The sequence below is a fragment of the Schistocerca cancellata genome, chromosome 4, assembly GCF_023864275.1.
Source record: "Schistocerca cancellata isolate TAMUIC-IGC-003103 chromosome 4, iqSchCanc2.1, whole genome shotgun sequence".
Lineage (NCBI taxonomy): Eukaryota > Metazoa > Arthropoda > Insecta > Orthoptera > Acrididae > Schistocerca > Schistocerca cancellata.
This window is the reverse complement of record NC_064629.1, coordinates 753,071,907-753,092,221: the sequence shown is the minus strand read 5'-3', so window position 1 is coordinate 753,092,221 and position 20,315 is coordinate 753,071,907. Positions and strand designations below refer to the sequence as shown.

Below are 20,315 nucleotides of genomic sequence, written 5' to 3'. Positions count from 1 at the left end.
GAAATTAAAATGCAAAAATGAGGAGGAGGCTAACAGAACAGACTCTGAAATTTCAGTTGGTGGAAAACATTATGGTTGAATTTATGTTGGACTACCTGCAACCAACTAGGTTGTAATTAAAGTACAGCTACTCATAGAGTAGTGGGCTGTAGTTATCATATGGTAGCGAAACATGGTAGATGTTCTAATATATTAACGTGGAATCAATTTACACTGGAAAAAAATTAGTTCCAGTTTCAGTCTCCTGGTTCAAATGCAAGAAAGATGTATAGAAATGTTTGCATATGTAATGGATTAGGAATGGGATGTAGGCAGAGAAGGTCAAACCAGTGAAGAAGGCATAATGTTGATGTTATTATTAACCGCTGTTTATACAATTTGTTCAGTATGAACACCGGAGACATTGGCGATATGCTATACAATGCAAGATTTGCAACTGATGCCCAAAATTGAAATAATTTTTATCCAGCCTAAATCAGTTCCGCATTGAACCCATTAGGATATCTACCAAGTTTCACTGCCATACGATAACTGCAGCCCACACTGGACCTCTGTGAGTAGCAGTACTTTAATTATAACCACTTGTATCCTCTGTTAAGTCTGTTTTCTACTGGTTTTGGACACTAGATTCATAATAAGAGTATTAACAGTGTTGACGACAATGCTGTGTACTACGTTTTTTATTCATACAGGGAGGTCATATTCCATTTCGGAATATCAGTATTAAAAATTTGACTCAGGCATTATTCTCTATGATAGTATGATGTGTAAATATTTTCACTGTTGTTGATAAAAATTTTCATTTGACTGCCTGCAGCATATAATTTCAAATCTTATTAACTTACAGTATGAAGGAAGTGTCTGCTAAAACATTGTCACATAAGCTACTGAAAGTTGACAAGCTCTATTTTGTAAAAATTGTGTTGGTATATTTTTACAATTGTGCCTGATTTTCTGTGTGTACTGTTATCTTTTACAGGAGTATATAGCCAAACATTTTGGTTTTATGCAGAAACAAATTGGTTATGATATTTTGGCTGAAGATACAATTACAGCTTTGTTGCACAATAATAGAAAATTGCTGGAAAAACACATTACTGCAGCAGAAATTGAGACATTTGTTGGACTGGTGAGAAAGAACATGCACAATTGGGAATCACGTTTCTTGGATTATTTGTCAGATTTATGCATATCAAACAAGAAAGCTATTCCAGTAACACAGGAACTGATATGCAAAAGTGTTCTGAGTCCAAAAAACTCAGATATTCTCATTGAAACAAGGTTAGGCCTTCCACATCATCGACAAATAACAAGCATTGACTTAAAACTAACCCCTCATAGTAGTTATTGAACCACCTTATTGCATGGGGTTACATTGTTTAACAGAAAGTCTTATACAGAAGAAGATAGTACTATGTTTCTTTGAAAGGAAGACTGAAGCTGTAACATTCTCCTGGTGGAGTGTGATGGTGTAAATGAAGACACTAAAACTAATTCATTGATTCATTTATCAACAGTTCAAATATTTATTTCGCATTTTGCCTGGCCAAGTGCGAATGAGTCACATCTTGCACCTGATAAAACATCATATACAGTGAAAATTGTTTAACACAAAAAAAAATCAGTTAATGCGAAAAAGTACTACAGTTGCAACAAAATCCCATATGACATAATACTTTGTTTTTCTTTTAACACTAAACAAAAATTATTTAACAAGTTTAATCTTGGATGAACAAATCTGTCCTTCAGCAGTCATGATACCTCTCAGGTTTATTAACTTTCCTTTTTGTTTGACCAAAAAAGTAAACAATTGTTGTTGTTGCTCCTGCTATGCTAATGTTTCTCTTTCGGTACTGGTGTCATCGAAACATTTCATTCAGCTTTCTGATTTAATGATGAATATGTCAGACTTAATTAATTGTCTAGGTCCAAATAAAAAATGGTAAAGAGTGTGGCACTGTAACAAAAATTAAAAACTGGAATCAAATTATGACAGTGTTGGAGTGCAGTGTGTTTGAGCCAGAGAAAAAGTTTATGACAACAGCTAAACACCAGATGCAGACTGAGCTGCTTGTTGGGTTGAAACAAATGAGGTCTCAGTACGGTAGGATGTAATTTGCAGAGGCCTGAAAATATACGTAGATGATACTGAACAATTTTCTGAAAATTTTATGCTGTAAAGGACACTGCAACAAAGTATAACAAATTAAAAAAAAAACTATATAGTCTTTCAAAGCATGGTATATGCCTATAAAATTAATGGAGTAAAATTTGGTTTGATCAAAAATATAATATTGGTCTCTTCCCCCTCCATTTTGTGTTAAATGCTTTTCACTGTAAAGTGAGTTGGGTTCCTTATTTTGACTTATTTTACAGGATCAGTTACGTGAGAAGACATTAGAGAGAGTTTGTATATTCTCATTCTGTCCATTCCCCAATCTCCCCCCCCCCCCCCCCCCCCCATACAGTTGAAGACTGAAGGCTGATAGCCTGCATCTGCACCACTAATCATCATTGAAAGCTTTGCTGCAGATTTCTGAAACATTAGGTTTCTACATTTCATATGAAGTTTGCAGTTAATAATTCATAATGCCAAAGAAAATTATATATTCAGCTTTAATTCATCTGCTATTAAGATTTTATCGAGAAACATAGTACTTTTATTTTATGATGCAGTTGCAATTATTGAGTGAAATGCCACACCTGTGATTGTTCTTAGTATTCCCTTTAATTGATGTATAGAGTTTGTATTTGCTAAATAGTGTAGATTTTAACATGTTGTGTAGATGTTTTAGAATGCATTCAGTTTTGAAAAATACACTGAATACTTGCATGTTACCTCTTATTGGATGTGTACTCTGCCATTAAATGATTTTTGTAAGTAATAGTTTACTCAGAATAGGGGTCTCTAGAATATTTATTTGATTTTAAATCAACTTGCATTTCAACTTTTTGTTGTTGTTTTGTGTTATTTGACAGTTATAATTGAAGTGTCATGGAATGTATTACTTCAATACAACTATAGGAATAGTCATAGAATATTAGCATGATATATGTAATTAAAAGAATATTGTACTTTCTCTTCCAGAAATGCAGCATTATAGCAGTTTAATTGCTTTTTTGTAAGCTTGGCTTTAGTTAACTAATCCATCTTACTACTAACAATTATGATCTAGATTTCCCTGTTAAGCAATGCCTGGTAATTGTTGTTAGTTGTCATTACAGTCCTGTCACTCTTTGCATTTAATTTCTCCATAGCAGTGTTATGCAGATAAAGTGAAATATTATTTCCAAATTACATGATAGAAATACTATTTCTGTTTGCCTCTTGACTTCTGCTGGGGCTCAGCTAGTAATGGCTGTAAACATAAAGTCTGTACTTATTTCAGTGAGTATGACGGGCATAACAATTGTCATACATTACAGAGAACAGTAGTCTCGGCTTAACGTCCTGAATGTTGAGGAAGGTGCTAACCTCTATAAAGAAATCTCAGTGTCACGGTGTGCCATGTCCTGAGGGGGTGGGCAGTTGATGAGGCAGAACATTTGTTGGCAGGCAATATTTAGGACATCTGCCACATGCTAGGTGGCCATTAAAATAGCAACACTATGAAGGTGGCATCCAGTAAGTGCCAGTTAGCACATTGTGCATTGCATGCTTGGATGTGCAAGAGTGTTACACTGCAGCCGAACAAAGTAGGTAAGAGTTAACACCATCTTCATTCTGTGTAGAAGGAAAGATTATAGACAGTGAGTTTCTCATTCAGAAATCATAGGTTAATGTTGTTAGTTTGTGAACAAAGTGAAGTTGTGCCTCTTGTAAGAACTAGAAAGATCTAGCGACACATATTATAATTTGGCTGCTGTAGCCTCTGAAGACTGAGGTTTATTGTTCTGTGTTATTGCTGCTGGCTTTGCTCGGGAATAGAAATCGATGGGTGCAGGAGGGCCATACTCGATACCATGCTGGACCTCGACAGTCCCTCATGACTAGTGTCTGAGAGGACAGGCATATTTTTGCATCAGCTGTGTAGTAACATTCAGCCATATCATGTACTTCAAGTCAGGAAATTGACTCATTTGCACCGAGATAAGTATCCACACAGACAGTGCTACCACATCTAGAATGTCACAGATCGTGGGCATGACAACCATCATTGAGGTTTCCCTCGACACGGCAATGGAGCAGTCGAGAGAGACGTGGTGCATCTTATGATGCTGGAGACGAGAATGGCACTTCATCATCTTATAGGATGAGTCTGGTTCTGTGTATGACGCTATGGTGAATGTATTCATATGTGAAGGCTCTGTGGAGAATGAACGTTGCTAGGACGTATTCGTCATTGTCATACGGGTCAAGTACCTGTTGTGAGGTTTTTGGGGGTGCCATTGGGTACAAAAGACCACCTCTGGTTCACATAGCTGGTGATTTGCAGAGCAGCCATTACGTTTCTGACATGACACATTAAGGCATGTAGCTACGTCTTACCTCCAATGTCCGGGTGACATTACATTTTGACAGTGTAATTCGGTACTATCATTGCCTGTTCTTTCTTGACGTACCTGGACACGAAGGGTTTTTGACCCTTGAGCTACAAGCTCTCCAGATTTTTCACAAGTTGAAATCGACCGATTCAGTTGCTGAGGGACTGATATGCTACCACTCAACAGCCACTATGATTGATGAAGTTTGGCATGGAATTGAAGCATCATAAAATGGTGTACCTGTATTTTTCATCCAAGCCCAGTTCAACTTGTTGCCCAGCCGGGTTAGAGCGACTGTTGCTGACTCTGTGTACTAAATTTCTCACATTTTATACCCTCATATTACCTACAAATTTAGTCATATATTCCCACTTATACATCTACAGCCATACTCCACAATCCACTGTACGGTGCGTGGCAGAGGGTATCCTGTACCACAACTAGTAGTAGTAGTCAACTTCAAATGCTGGTTCTCTCAACTTTCTCAGTAGTGTTCTTTGAAATGAATGTCTTCTGCCCTCCAGGGATTCCCACTTGAGCTCCCGAAGCGTATCTGTAACACTTGAGTGCTGATCGAACCTACTGGCAATAAATCTAGGAGCTCACCTCTGAATTGCTTTGATGTCTTGTTTCTATCTGACCTGATGCAGATACCAAACACCAAAGCAATACTCAAGAATAGGTCACATTAGTCTCCTATATGCCATCTGCTTTACAGATGAACTGCACTTTCCTAAAATTCTCTCAATAAACCTAAATCAACCATTTGCCTTCCCTACCACAATCCTCACATGCTTGTTCCATTTCATATAGCTTCACAGTGTTATTCCCAGATATTTAAACAATGTGACTGTGTCAAGCAGTACATTACTAATGTTGTATTCAAACATGATGTGTGTGTGTTTCCTACTCATCTGCATTAACTTACATTTTTCTACATTAAAAACCAGCTGCCATTCATCACACCAACTAGAAATTTTATCAAGGTCATCTTGTATCAACCTATGGTCATGTATCTTCAACACCTTCCTATACACCACAGCATCATCATTGAACAACTGCAGATTGCTGCCCATCCTGTGTGACAGGTTATTTACATTTTCGGGACTGGTGCTGCTATCTGTTGAAAACCTTACGTTTGGACTAGCTGTCACCATCACCCTCGAAGTAGTTTCCATCCGCACGTACACACCAGTCCCAGCGCTTCTGCCACTGGTCAAACGTTTTCTGGAAGTCCTGTTCTTTGAGGGTGTTTATCACCGCTAGAGATGCTTCTTGAATCATCTCTAGAGTGTCGAACTGATGGCTTTTCAACTTGAGTTTCAGTTTTTGGAATAGTGGGAAGTCGCAAGACGCCAAATCTGGTAAGTACAGTTGGTGGAGTACAACTGCCATGTTGTTTTTTGCCAAAAAGGTCCTGGTGAGCAAGGACATGTGACAGGACACATTGTATGATGCAGCAGCCAGTTCCCTTGACGCCAAAGTTTGGGCCATTGTCGCTGCACGTTTTCATGGAGCCGTCGCAAAACATCACAGTACTACACAGAATTCACTGTTTGGTTGGGTGGGATGAATTTTTTGTGCACAATTCCCTTGGTATCAAAGAAAATGATGATCATGCTCTTCACTTTGCTCTTCTCCTGTCTCGCTTTTTTGGGTCTTGGAGAGCCTGGCCTCTTCCACTGGGATGATTATTGCTTTGTCTCTGGGTCATAACCGTAAATCCAGCTCTCTTCACTGGTGATAACCCATGACAAGAAGGTTGGATCATCAGATGCAGTCTGATGAAGGTCCGTGCACACTTCAACACACTGTGCCTTCTGATCGTCAGTCAAGATCCTAGGCACAAATTTTGTGGCAACACGATGCATGCCCAATTTATCACTCAACATTCGTTGACATGTCCCATAACCTATACCCACTTCATCGTCAAGGTCTTGAATGGTTCAACATCAATCCGCTTGAACCAGTTGAAGTTTGGCAACAGTGTCTGGCGTTGTGTGGCTAATGGGCCTTCGAGTGTGAGCATCATCTTCGACGTCTGTATGGCCGGCCCTGAACCAAGCATGCCACTCAAACACGTGTACGGCTCATGCTCTGTCCCCCAAACACTTGAATCATTGCAAGGGTCTCCATAGCATTTTTCTCAAGATTCGCACAGAATTTGATGCACACGTGCTGTTCTGTTCGCGGATCCATCGTTAAATTGCCACACGCCAAACACAGAGTATTACGGAAATCGCTGTGGACATGCAGCACGTCCTCCGAGCTGAACGCTACTCCGCTCATTGACTCATCAGATATGCAGCTCTCTCCACCTAGCGGTGCAAAGATCTACTACTCCTACTTTCCAGATGGCAGCACCAGTCCCGAAAAGTATGGATTCCACCTTGTATGTATATAGAAAATAGCAATGGTCCTATCACACTTCCCATTCTTTGCTCTCCTTCCTGGTGTAGCTGTTTTAATGGCCCGCCGTGTGTTAGCCTTGCTCAGAGGTGTATGGCTTTGCGTGGCAACATGTATTACCCTTGATGCCAGAGAAACACTGTAGGATGCACTAATTGAAATAAAACAAACTCCCATTGGAGATTATGGATCAGTGTGCAACCAGCTGAGGGAATGAAGGAATACTGTTCGTGAAAACAGTTATCTTCAAATGTTATTTCTCATTGTAGCAGGACATGACAAATGCTATGAAATGTATTTCCACGTAGTAGAGAGAGATGGTGAGTGTCATCTTTTTACATCCAGTAAGGAGTAGATGAGCTTACAGGGAATATGAAATATTGAAGGTTTCCAAAGTGGGACCCTGTCAGGTGAAACAAATGTTAAGTCTTAATAGGTAAACCACCACTCACGTTGTGGTGACTACACACAACACCCTTAAGATTAGCAAGCATATGGTAACACACAGAGATATGCATATTCATATATCTGAACTGAAAGATAAATGGGAAGAAAAAGGATTTTTAGATGTGTACAGTATTGTAGAGAGAGAAAACAGAATTCGTGAAAAGAAACAGCAGCATTCATTCTTACCTTCTACACTTTAACTTCAGCTGGGTACATTGAAGTGTGCTCTGTCTTGGAGTATAGCCCTGTATTCCAAATACCATATGTTGTTATAGCAGTGAAACATTCATACTTGCTGCACATGCCTAGAGAGACAAAGCAACCTACAGAAAATGTGGATGATCCTCCCCTCTAGTTGGTACAAATATTGCTGGTATCCATCCAATGCGGGCTAAAGACTGATGTATTTGTTGAGCAGTGAAGGGGGGAGGAAATCGGGGATCATAGTTCACTAAATGAGGATCATTTGGTGAAGAAAGGAAGGTATTTAAAGCAATGCAATTTTCAATTGTTTGCTATTTAATTGGCGTCAAAAACATTAACTCAGAAGAAGAAGTATAGCAAATTTGATGTTTAACACAAGGGTGTAATAAGTTTCACCTTTGTCGTTCATGAGGCCCTGCACAAGTTTAAACTGTGCTGAGCTATGCAACTTGCAACATTCGACACTCGGGCGCTGCATAGCTCTGACTAGTGAGGAGGTAACAGCAATAGTCAGGTAGTGTGAAATGGTGCATTGACACCACCGAGCATTTGGTGATGGAGGAGTGAGGTGCATACACACATGTATAACCACCTGATGGATAGGTGACTGTGATCTCTTTAAAGTGATGGTGGTGAGATCTGTTTGATTACAAAGAGCCTGCCAATAACCACACGAATTATGGCCCTGATAAGACGCAGAAATAGCTTGGTTTCCCCAAAGAAAAAGAAATGAAGAGATGATGATGGTTCATATAGAAAACTGGACTGTGAAATCAAATAGAGCATTTGCAGTTTAATTGTGCAATTTAATTTCCATTTGTTCTTGCTTCACTCATTTACTTATATATTTCCTTCATAAATAAGAATTGGCTTTTAACTTTTTCCTGATGTAAATCCTACTATCTTTAAACGTTCCCATCTGAGAAACCATCACTGTATTTCTGTTTGTATTACTGCTAACATAACCAGCAGAAATGAAGAACTGCCTCTTACATATATATTCATGGGGTCAGACAGCAAATACGGAAGTACACAAAGCTGACCACCAGCCAATATGGATGTGAACAGGAATGTCTAATGTTCGCAGTATTTGTGTAGTAGTGGGCTCCCTACAACATGACAGTTATGAAGCGTACTTTATGAACACTGCAAGGTGCCCTTTTTACTCGAGGCTTTAGCCAGTTTGGAATTATGCAGGACACTGACTTATACTCCTAGTGATATTTGTAAAGATTCATTCTATTCTATTTTAGAGACATTAGTAGCTTCACTTCAGGATATTCCAGCTAGAGTACCCATCCGCAGTCAGTGGTCAGAAAATGCTGATGTGCAGGCTGTTAGGGTGCCAGTTACTTGCAGGCTGAGATGGGCAAACAACTATCTTGTGTGCAGGCACATAACAATGTGACTGATGACTTTATGACAACATAACAAATACAGTTATAAAAGGATGCATTAAACAGAAAATTCAGCCTTTGTAACAAATACCTTCAGTTTATTATGTTTATGAAACATGACGTTTCCCAGCCAAAATTAACGCCTGTGATACAGAGTGGTATATGGTCTTGAGAGGAATGCCTTGAATTAGGTTTGATCAAATGCATAAGTATCTCATATGCTCCAATTCTGTGAATGCTCTATACATTCTCACCAAGAGTTACCCAACAGAGAAAGTTGTCCAGCATATTCAGGACACCCTACTCCATTTTAAGCCAGAACATCATGTGCATCTGGGAAACTGAGAGGCTGAAAGTACAAAAATATATATTAAGGATAGTTAAACAGACAATCTGTTCATGGGGAATCTTCTACGAAAACAAACACCTCAACAATATTACACACGAGGCATTGCTGCCGAACATATGACTGCTCTGTGGTGTGAAAGAAACCACTTGTTTGTGGAGCTTGTCTGTACCAGATTCTGTGTGCATTTTTTAAAACTAATTGAATTTTTTATGCTGGTGAGAGGCTGTCCTTAGATTTGACAGGGAACCCACAATCTATTTTGGATGATGGTGAGGTGTGACAAATTTTAAAGTCCCTTGTGTGTCAGGAGCCCCTACTAAACTGATATGGAGGACATTTATTTGTTACAGAGTGGGACACTCATCTGTTATTTTGTTAGTAGGTAGCCAACAACAGTCTGACTTGATTTGGTAGCAGGTATTTTCTTTATAGCAGGCAAATTATTAGTTACAACTGCTTCATGTTTTTAGCATAGGTCCATGTAATGAATACTTTACCACATCTCTGATTATTTTGTACAAGGATATTGACGACAGATTGTTAAGCACCCCCAAAATAATAAACAATCTGTTGTATTCTTTCAGTGTTTCAGTGAATAAAATTTCTTGCCCCTAAATTCAGGTAATTTTAATCCCTTACTATTACAATTATGATTGTACTATTAATTGATTCTTTCTTATGTGATGATGTGCTAATTTCCGATGGTGTAACATACTTTTTGCAACATTTTATACCATCAAAAGATACAGTGACTTTGTCATATGCAACATTATAAATAATTTCAGTATCATTATGTGAGTATTACTTTAATAAACAGTTATTGATAACTAGTTTTTTTGTGTGTTATTGCTACATAATGTGTGTTTGCTGCCATTCAGTATAATATTGCTCCATACATCACACTATGTGACCACATTGATAGGTAATGTTTCCACATTTCAGATTACAGTTGCTTTCTTTATCTAACAAGTAAATATTATTGTAAGCTCAATTTTTTTATTTGACTGTCATTTCTTACTTCTGTTTCTTATAGTGAAACCCTCCATAAATATGTGCCTTTTAATTGTTCTCTTACCTCCCACCTGTTTAATTTGAAAAGCACTTACAATCATGTGTATCGTACTGTGTACAATATGTTGTGTCGTTTTAACCATAACCTATTTCAGAATTAAAATTTAATCAGACTGTGTGTGTGTGTGGGGGGGGGGGTTCTTTGTATTTTGTCATTGAAAAAATCATTGTGAAATTCTATATTCTTGCTGTAATTGTGATTAAAAACTGAAATATATGTACGACCAGTTTTTCATGTGAATGCTAATGTGTAATTCGTTATTTGGAAAATTATTTTTCGTGGGTGTGGTTAAGATCCTCACAATTTAATAACTTCCATTTATATACTTTGACTGCAGAATGATGAAAACCCATTTGGAAGTTGAAGATAGGAGCATCCTTGATGAATCAGAGGGAGAAGTTGAACCTATGGTCACTATTGAAGAAGAGGAGGACGTGTTATTACTGTGGAACAATAGACAGGTACATAGATGATAAATTTTGTGTTTGACGCATTACTTCATTCAACACTTCGTGTAAAGTATTGTGAGGCTTTCTGCTCCTTTAACCTAAACTGTTGAGCGTTCTTGTCAGTTTCTCTCCGATTAACGTTGGAATTTGTATACAATTGTGATTAGAAATTATTCTTACCACTGTTCTTTCATAGTGTTCAGGCTGTTCTAACCATTTATGATTATTATTCGTAAAAACAAATATTGTAGTTGTAATGCTTTTGGATTAAAGGGACCATACACTCTACGGCAGAAGCATTGAGTTGTCCATAAGCGCACACAAAAGAAAGAACACGTTCTAGATTACAGAGTTATCCTTTGACCTGCTAGATTAAAGTACACACACACACACACGTGCCCCTACATGGTGCTTGCTCAGCAAACAGTGACAATGCTGTATTTTATGGGGTGGACTGGTTGTGGTAGGGGTAGTGTGAGATGGGGTGGGCAGAGGGAGAGGGTCTGGGTGCGGTGAGTAGTGGCTCGGAGGGAGGAAATTGATTTGATGCCTAGGAATGTAAGAGGTAGGGGTGGCAGTTGTATGGGCATGTAATGCACAATTTTAGAGGCAGGTGGAGAGTGATACATGCTGAAGGTCATATGGGGACACGAATTGGGTGGGAGTGACAAGATGCAGGAAGGGGAAACTGTTGAGTGGAGAGTGTAGGGACAGGTCATTATCTGAGATTGAGGCCAGGATGATTGTGGGAGCGGAGGATGTGTTGTAAGGATAACTCCCATCCTTGTAGTTCTGAGAGGCTGGTGGTGGAGGGAAGCATTCAAATGGACCAGGTTGTGAAGCATCCATTGAAATTGAGCATGTTGTGTTGAGCTGCATGCTGTGCCAATGGGTGATCAACTTTATTCTTGGCATCATTTTGGTCGTGGCCATTCGTCATGGTGTACAGCTGGTTGTTAGTCATACCAAAATTTAAAGCTGTGCAGTGTGGAACACCTCCTAAAGTGGTGTTCCATTCCCCACCCATCCTAAACAACATATTAGTCCATCCCTATAACACTCATGTTCCCAACCTCTTGCACAGGGATCATGTCCCTGTGGAAGGCCAAGGAGCAAGACCTGCCCAGTTCACCCACTCAACATCTCCTACTCCACTCCTGTCACAGGATTGTTCTATCCCATCAGAGGCTGGACCACCAGTGAAAGCTGCCATGTCATATACCAGCTCAGCTACAAACACTGCACAGCTTTTAATGTTGGTATGACTAACAACCAGTGTCCACCATGAATGGCCACCGCCAAATTGTTGCCGAGAACAAAGTTGACCACCCTGTGGCACAACATGCTCAACTTCAATGGTTGGTTTACAACCCAGGCCATCTTGGTCCTTCCCTCTATGACCAGCTTCTCAGAACTGCACAGATGGGAGTTCTTGTTACAACACATCGTCATTTCCCGTAATTGTCCAGGCCTCAATTTCAGGTAACCCAATCTCACCGTACCCTCCACTTAACAGTTTCCCCTTCCTCTGTTCTGTCACTCCCTCCTATTTTATGTCTCCATGGTGCCCTCAGCATCCGTCGCTCCTCGCCAGCCACTACACTTGTGTATTACATGTGTAGCTCATATACCTGCCACTGATATCCACACCACAACCAGTCCACCGGCGGAAAAACAGCCATTGGCACTATCAGTCCAGCTGGCACCATGCAGAGGTAGTGTGTGTGTGTGTGTGTGTGTGTGTGTGTGTGTGTGTGTGTGTGTGTGTGTGTGCGCGCGCGTGCATGCGTGCGTGTGTAAATCATTTTTTTATTCTAGCTCGTCAAAGGAAAACTCAGAAAGTTGCAAGTTTCCTTTCTTTTGTGTTTGCCAGTCGACAGCCCAGCACTTCTTCAATCGGTCTCCTTTAATCTAGTATTTACATTCTACAAGAACTTTCCTACATTTATTTTAGTTGTAATATTTATTCTTGTTTCCTTATATTTATGTTGTTGTTCCTGTTGTGGTCTTCAGTTCGAAGATTGATTTGATGTAGCTCTACATGCTACTCTATCCTATGAAAGCCGCTTCATCTCTGAATAACTGCTGCAACCTACTTCCTTCTGAATCTGCTTTCTGTATTCATCTCTTGATCTCCCTCTGTGACTCTGCCCCCCCCCCCCCCCCCCCCTCAAACACACACACACACACACACACACACATTTCCCTCCAGTACTAAATTGGTGATCCCTTGATGATGTCTGAGAATGTGTCCTGTCAACTTATCCCTTCATCTAGTCAAGTTGTGCCACTTATTTCTTTTCTCCCAAATTATATTCAGTACCTCCTCTGTAGTTAAGCGATCTGCCCATCTAATCTTCAGCATTCTTCTGCAGCACCACATTTCAAAAGTTTCTATTCTTGTGTTGTCTGAACTGCTTATTGTGCATATTTCACTTCCGTATATGGCAACACTCCAGACAAATACCTTCAGAAAATACCTTCAGAAAAGATTTCCTAACACTTAAATCTGTATGTGATGTTAACATATTTCTTTTCTTCAGACCACTTTTCTTGCCAGTGCCAGTCTACATTTTATATCCTCTCTACTTTGGCCATCATCAGTCATTTTGCTCCCCACACAGCAAAACTCATTTCCTACCTTCATTGCCTCGTTAGCTATTCTTATCATCTTATATCCTCCTTTCATGATACTGTCCCTTCTGTTTAACAGCTCCTCCAAGTCCATTGAAGTCTCTGACAGAATTATATTGTCAGTGGCAAACTACAAAGTTTTTATGTCTTCAAGTACCTACTGCAATTTTTCCTTTGGTTTCCTTTCCTGCTTGCTCAATTTACAGGTTGAATAACATTGGTTATAGGTTACAACCCTGTCTCACTCCCTTCTCAACCACTGTGCCCCTTTCATGTTCTTCATCTCTTATAACTGCAGTCTGGTTTATGTACAAGTTGTAAAGCCTTTCACTCCATGTATTTTACAACTGCTACCTAAAAATTTCAGAGGGAGTATTCCAGTGAGCATTGTCAAAAGATTTCTCCAAGTCTATAAACGCTATAACCACAGGTTTGCCTTTCCTTAACCTATCATGTGAAGTAAGTCATAGGATTAGTATCATTTCGCACGTTCCTACCAATCTCTGGAATTCAAACTTATGTTCCACGAGGTCGGCTTCTACCAGTTTTTCCATTCTTCTGTAAAGAATTCATGCTAGTATTTTGCAACCACGACCTAATAGTTCAGTAAAATTAACACCTCTTTCTTTGGAATTGGAATTATTAAATTCTTCTTAAAGTCTGAGGTATTTCGCCTGTCTCATACTTCTTGCACACCAGATGGAAGAGTTTCATTGTGGCTGGCTCTCCCAAGGCTATCAATGGGTCCGACAGAATCTCGTCTACTCCAGGGGACTTGTTTCAACTTAGGTCTTTCCCTTTCTATAATGTTGCCTTCAAGTTTATCTCCTTTGTATAGACCCTCTATATACTCCTTCCACCTTTCAGCTTTCCTTTATTATTAGACATAAAAATGTTACATATCTACAGTTATTTTTCTTGGCCATGTGTAATAGTTTCAGAGCTATGTTTTCAAGGTTCTGTTGTAATATATTTTCGAAAGGGAGACTGAAATTTCATTGAAAGTTGTAGAAGCAGAATCCATTATCTGTACTTATACCTAACATGAATCACATGCATGGTAAATTGTGTAAGGCCTTCCTCAGTCTTGAATGAAGCTCTTTGCTCTTAGTTATCCCTGATTAATTTATTTACTTTGCATCTTTTTAAAACTAATGCAAAATATTTACAGATGATTCTGCATCATATCTCTATTTTTATAATGACTCATGGACTGTACACATGCCATACATAAATAATAAGATCTCTCTTACTGTTACGTTATTTATTGAACTACAGCTTCTTTGAGCCATACATGTAAGGTTGCTTTATTATTATTAACCTAGTGAGGTGGCCATTGCCTGGTACACTGGACTTTGCCCATGGGAGCACCATGATTCCAATCCCAGTTTGAGCTTCCAGATTTAAATTTTTGTGCAGTTTCCTCCTAAATCTCTAAAGCAAGTGCTAACATTGTCCCTTTGGTAATTACCCTTTCAATTTCCTACTCCCATCCATATTCAAATGAGCAAGTGTATTATCTCTAATACACACATTAAACTCTGATTTCCATTCCTTCTAATATTCTTTAGAGAATTGCACAAAGAGTGTAATTTCAATCTCTTATTAATAATGCACTAGAGGCTATGTTGGCTACTGTAGGTGAGACTATTTTTTGTTCAAGAAATATTGTTGGGCACATCCATGTTATTCATTGCTCGTGTATCATGAAGTGTGGCTATGATTCATTTTTAAGCTTGGTATTTAGAAAATGACACTTCCATTTTGTGGCTGGAAGAGTGTCCTTTTTTAATTCTTTTACTCATTAGGTAAAATTAGAGTACAGACTTTCGTGCTCTGCAAAATAAACTGATTACATAAACCAAATTAACAAGGACAGTCCTGTTTCATTAGTGTGTCAAATTCATGTATGTTGTTACAGGTGAACAGTGATTAATTTGAGCAAGAGTGTATACATACTTCTTTTTCAAACTTTATGTGCAACTACTGTGTGTATGTCTCATTTTTACTATTGTTCTCAGTCTCATCATTGTCATTGCTTGTTGCAGAAATCAATGTCTGTTTCTGAACTGTCACGTGGAGTGAAGCTTGGAAAATGGGAAGATCAAGCAATATTGGATTATTACAGACACCAGCTGAATTTGTTTTCTAACATGTGCCTAAACAGACAGTATTTAGCATTAAATAATCTTTCTCCTCATCTCGACATTGATTTAATACTCAAGTGAGTATTCAACACTCAGTTACTTGCATCATCGTAGATAAACTCATGCACCTTCAGTGAAGTGATGTCATATAGTGTTACACTATTATCAACATTAAACAACAACTTAACAGCCAGGGATGCTTTGCTCAGCTAATCTGTGGGAATACGCCATTCTCAAGCATAATCACATTCAAGTGCAAGAAAACTGATATAACTACCTAGACAGAAGCACCCAAAGATAGGCTCACAGCACCGGTACACACAAGAAAGACTGGAAACATTGCTAGCTTTTGGACAAATCCTTAAAAAAACCACACACACACACACACACACACACACACACACACACACACACACACACACACACACGTATATGAACAAACTTTCTTTACCATATTTACTTTCAGTATAATTTTGATATGCTAATCATATTTTACATACAGCAGTGTAAGTGTATAACTGAAAGTGCTCCAGACATTACATGGCAAACTCATTTTTCATTGTAAACTCTGTGAATTAATTGAATTTGGTTACTTAATTTGAAAGTCCTGTAATATGTATTAGCTGCAATGGAAAGGCAGCCAGTCCATTATCCAGCTATGATGTGAAACTATAACATATGAAAGAATCAGAAATTTTAACTATAATAATTTCTTTAAAATTGCTTATTAAAGACTGCAGAGCAAATACAACAACTGAATCTGATGGCATTTGTTTCATTTAGTAGTACAAAAAGTGAAACTATGTTTAGCTTAATCTGCCAATATGTAAAAATATTTTTTTGCAAGTTGTAAAACGTGACATAAAATTTGACAATCTGCTTCCCAACTACATGACTGTCAAATGGCCATCTGAAAATATCGTGCACGTATCTACAAAACAGGCTACTCAGGAAATGTTTGATGATTGAGAAATGGCTGTGATGTGGTGGCAGAAAGCTCCTGTCACTTGACTAGCTGAAGTGTTAATTGCTGTGGTCTTCAGTCCAAAGAGTAGTTTGATGCAGCTCTACACACTACTCTATCCACTGCAGGCCTCATCATCTCTGAATAAATGCTGCAACCTACATCCATTTGAACCTGCTTACTGTATTCATCTCGTGCTCTTGCTCTACAATTTGTACTCCACCTCACACTTCCCACCAGTACTAAATTCAGGGCTATATTGATGATTCCTTGATGACTCAGAATGTGTCTTTATCAGCCAGTCCTCTTTTCAGTCAAGTTGGGTCAAAAAAATTCTAAAATACTTCTCTCCCCAGTTGTTTGCGGTGTCTCCTCGTAAGTTACATGATCTACCACTCTACTTTTCAGCATTCTTGTGTAGCACTTCATTTCAAAACTTATGTTCTCTTCATGTCTGAATGACTATTATCTGTGTTTCACTTTCATACAAGGCAACACTCCAGTCAAAAACCATCAGAAAAGACTCCCTAACGCTTACATTTATAAAAGATTCATCTTTTTCATATATGTTTTTCTTGTTATTGCCAATCTGCATTTCCTATCTTCTCTGTTATTTTGCTACCCAAATAGCAAAACTCATCAACTACTTTCAGCGTCTCATTTCATAACTTAATTCCCTCCACATTGCCTGAGCTAATTCAGCTACTTTCCAACATCCATGTTTTACTTTTATTGATGTTCACTTCTACTTTTCAAGACAGGTCCATTCTGTTCAGCATCTCTTCAAAGTCCTTAGGTGCCTCAGACAAAAATACAATGTGATCAGCAAACTTCAAAAGATTTCATTTCTTGTCCCTGAACTTTAATTCCTGTTCCAGATTTCTCCTTGGTTTTCTTCACAGCTTGTTAAATGTACATATTAAATAACATTGGAGATTTGGCTACAACCCTACCTCACTCCCTTCTCAATCACTGCTTCCCTTTCACGTTCTTTAACTCTTATAACTCGCATGCTATCTTTTAAATTTCAAAGAGTGTACTCCAGTCAAAATTGTCAAAAGTTTTTTCTAAATCTATGAAAGCTATAAATGTAGATTTATCTTTTTTCACCTACCTTCTGAGATAAGTCATAGGTGCAGTATTGCCTTCCATATTCCTACAATACCCCTGAACCCAAATTGATCCTCCCCAAGGTTGTATTCTAACAGTATTTCCATTATTCTCTGTCATAAACTATTTTGTCATCTTGTCTTTTGTGATGTGACCAGAATATTTTGTTTCAGGTGCATGGCAGATGAAAGAGTGCCTTATGATTTAAGAGCCTCATTTTGTCGGTTGATGCTTCATCTTCATGTTGACCGCGATCCTCAGGAGCCTGTAACACCTGTGAAATATGCAAGACTGTGGTCGGAGATACCTTCCAAAATGACTATTCAGGAGTATGTATTTTATTGCTAATTTAGGTTAGAGAGTAATTTTTCTTTTTTACTTGAAGATTTGTGTATAAATTTTGATTGAATAAGTCTTTCTTTCACTATCAAAGTTAAGTCTGTGTATTTCCACAAATTTACTGTGGAAGTATATAGATGTTATTGTGTTGCATGGTAATGTATAACATTTTTGATACTAAGAGTTGTGGATGGGTATTTTGGTGTTGGATTCTTCTCCTGAATTCGCACTTGCAAAAATTGGAGCTCAAATACATATGTATCTTCCATCCATTAGATTTTTCTATTGTGACTTTCAGTCGCTACACTTAAAAGTCTGTATTACGACTGTTGTTGATGTTTGCTTAGTTATAGACTTAGGGACAAAGTAAAACTGAATGTTGGAGCGAAGTTCTAATCCAGATCTTTAGTTTCATTGAGGGAAAAAGAAAAATAGTGTGAATAAGAAAAATAGTGTGAATAATTGAAGGCTGATGAATGGGAGAGGCTAGCGAAGATTAAGCCCAGGGTGATTACTGGACTGAAGAATGTATTGGAGGAATAACTGCCACCTTCACAGTTGAGAAAAGCTGATGTTGGTAGGAATCAAATGGCATGGCTTGTGAAACAGTGGAATGATGTACCACTGGGTGAGCAACTGTGACATGGACACATATTATGTGTTCATTCATTTGGGTGGATACATGGTTGATCCTCATAGGCACATAAATAGTCAAACTGCAATTGCAGCGGAGGTAGTCTGTGACTTGGCTGCATTCACAGGTAGGCCTGCATCTAATGGGGTAGAATTACCTGTGACAGCATTGGAAAAGGGAGTGAATGAGACAAATCTTTCACTTGGATTTTTGTCACTAGTATGACCTATATGGCAGAGGGTTGCAATTGGTAGCAGCATAAACACAAACCAAGATGTAGGGTGAGTAGAAAATGGGACATCACATAATGTAAGGTGAAAAGAATTTTGAAAAGTACTTTCCTAATTTAAGTAATTTCCTAATTTAAGGACATACTGAAATGTTGCTGAAATTCTCGTGGTGATGCAGATATCCATCAGGCAATCCAGATTTAGGTTTCCCTAAATCAGTTGGGGCAGATGCAGGGATGGTTCCTTTGAAAAGGCCATAGCCTATTTCTGTCCCCATCATCACCCATTGCAAGCTGTGCTCCATATTTAGTTATCTTGTTGTTGATGCTCCACCCCAGGATGATACTTGAGTAATAAAGGAGTCACCAGTGAAGTGTAACTCAGTTTCCAAGAAGGTAACACATATAGTTGAGGAGGGTGAGGTGAAACAGATAAGTTGAAAGGTATAAAGGCTATAGGAAATTGAGAACAGAGTCTCTAGGCCCAGTATGTTAATAATGAAGTTATAATTAAGGCAGAGAGCAATGGGGACAGTGGAGGAGGAACAGATGGATCAAATAGCTATCATGAGAGGTGCGAGACTAGGTTGTAGTATGTCTCCTGTCCTTTAAACGTCTGTCATGACAAAATTTGGAGACAAAGCCTTAAATAATATAGGCAAAAAAAAAAAAAAAAAACTGTCACGAGAGAGAGAGAGCTAAAAAAATGTGCTTTCATACCATAACCACTTGTAAATTGCATTGAGTTACTGGGTACTGTGGTTACACCAAAAGATTCATGTTTAGGAGTGGGGTTTTTAATGTCGATTTGGTCATCTTGGTTTAGATTTTCCATTATTTCCCTAAATAATTTCAGGTGAAGTCATGATACTCCCTTTAACAAGGCTACGGCTGTTCCGGTCATTATTCTGTCAAAATGAGGCTTTAAACGAATACCTTACTTTTAGTATTGTACTCAAAAGTTTTTGTTACGATTTTTGTGATTACTATTCTGTTCACAATGTAAAACAGTAGTTGACGACAAAAGGGTAAGAATCAGCGCACATAAGAGCTGTGCAGTGTGGTTAATGGTCACAGTGAAAAGTAGTCACAATATTGCTGTTAAAATAGTGTTTCAAGAATGTAAGGTCCAATGAACCTCTAAATTAAGTTAGAATATTATCCATTTATGATCTTTTTCTTCAGATTTCAAATGCTGAGGAGCTGGCACAGGGGTTAAGACACTGCACTTACATTGAGAAGGAAACGATTAAAATCCCTGTTCAGTCATCCAGATTTAAATTTTTCATGGTTTCATTATCCCTTAAAGTGAGTACCACAGTGGTTCCTTTGCCAGGAACATGTCCAGTTGTCTTTCACATACTTTCCCAATTTGAGTGTATGCTGTGTGTGTGACAACTTCATTGTTCATGGGATGTTTTAACACACCAACCGAGCTAACAAACC

At 38.5% G+C, this 20,315-nt stretch overlaps 1 protein-coding gene across 1 annotated transcript in view; it reads left to right on the top strand.

Annotated features, from left to right (window-relative positions):
- LOC126184403 (inositol 1,4,5-trisphosphate receptor) overlaps positions 1–20,315 on the top strand; it is a 372,462-nt gene that overhangs the window by 98,609 nt on the left and 253,538 nt on the right. The window contains exons 12-15 of the mRNA XM_049926787.1: positions 980–1,281; positions 10,701–10,824; positions 15,495–15,670; positions 17,841–17,996. Coding sequence (XP_049782744.1) covers positions 980–1,281; positions 10,701–10,824; positions 15,495–15,670; positions 17,841–17,996 — 758 coding nt within the window. The remainder of the gene's footprint in view (positions 1–979; positions 1,282–10,700; positions 10,825–15,494; positions 15,671–17,840; positions 17,997–20,315) is intronic.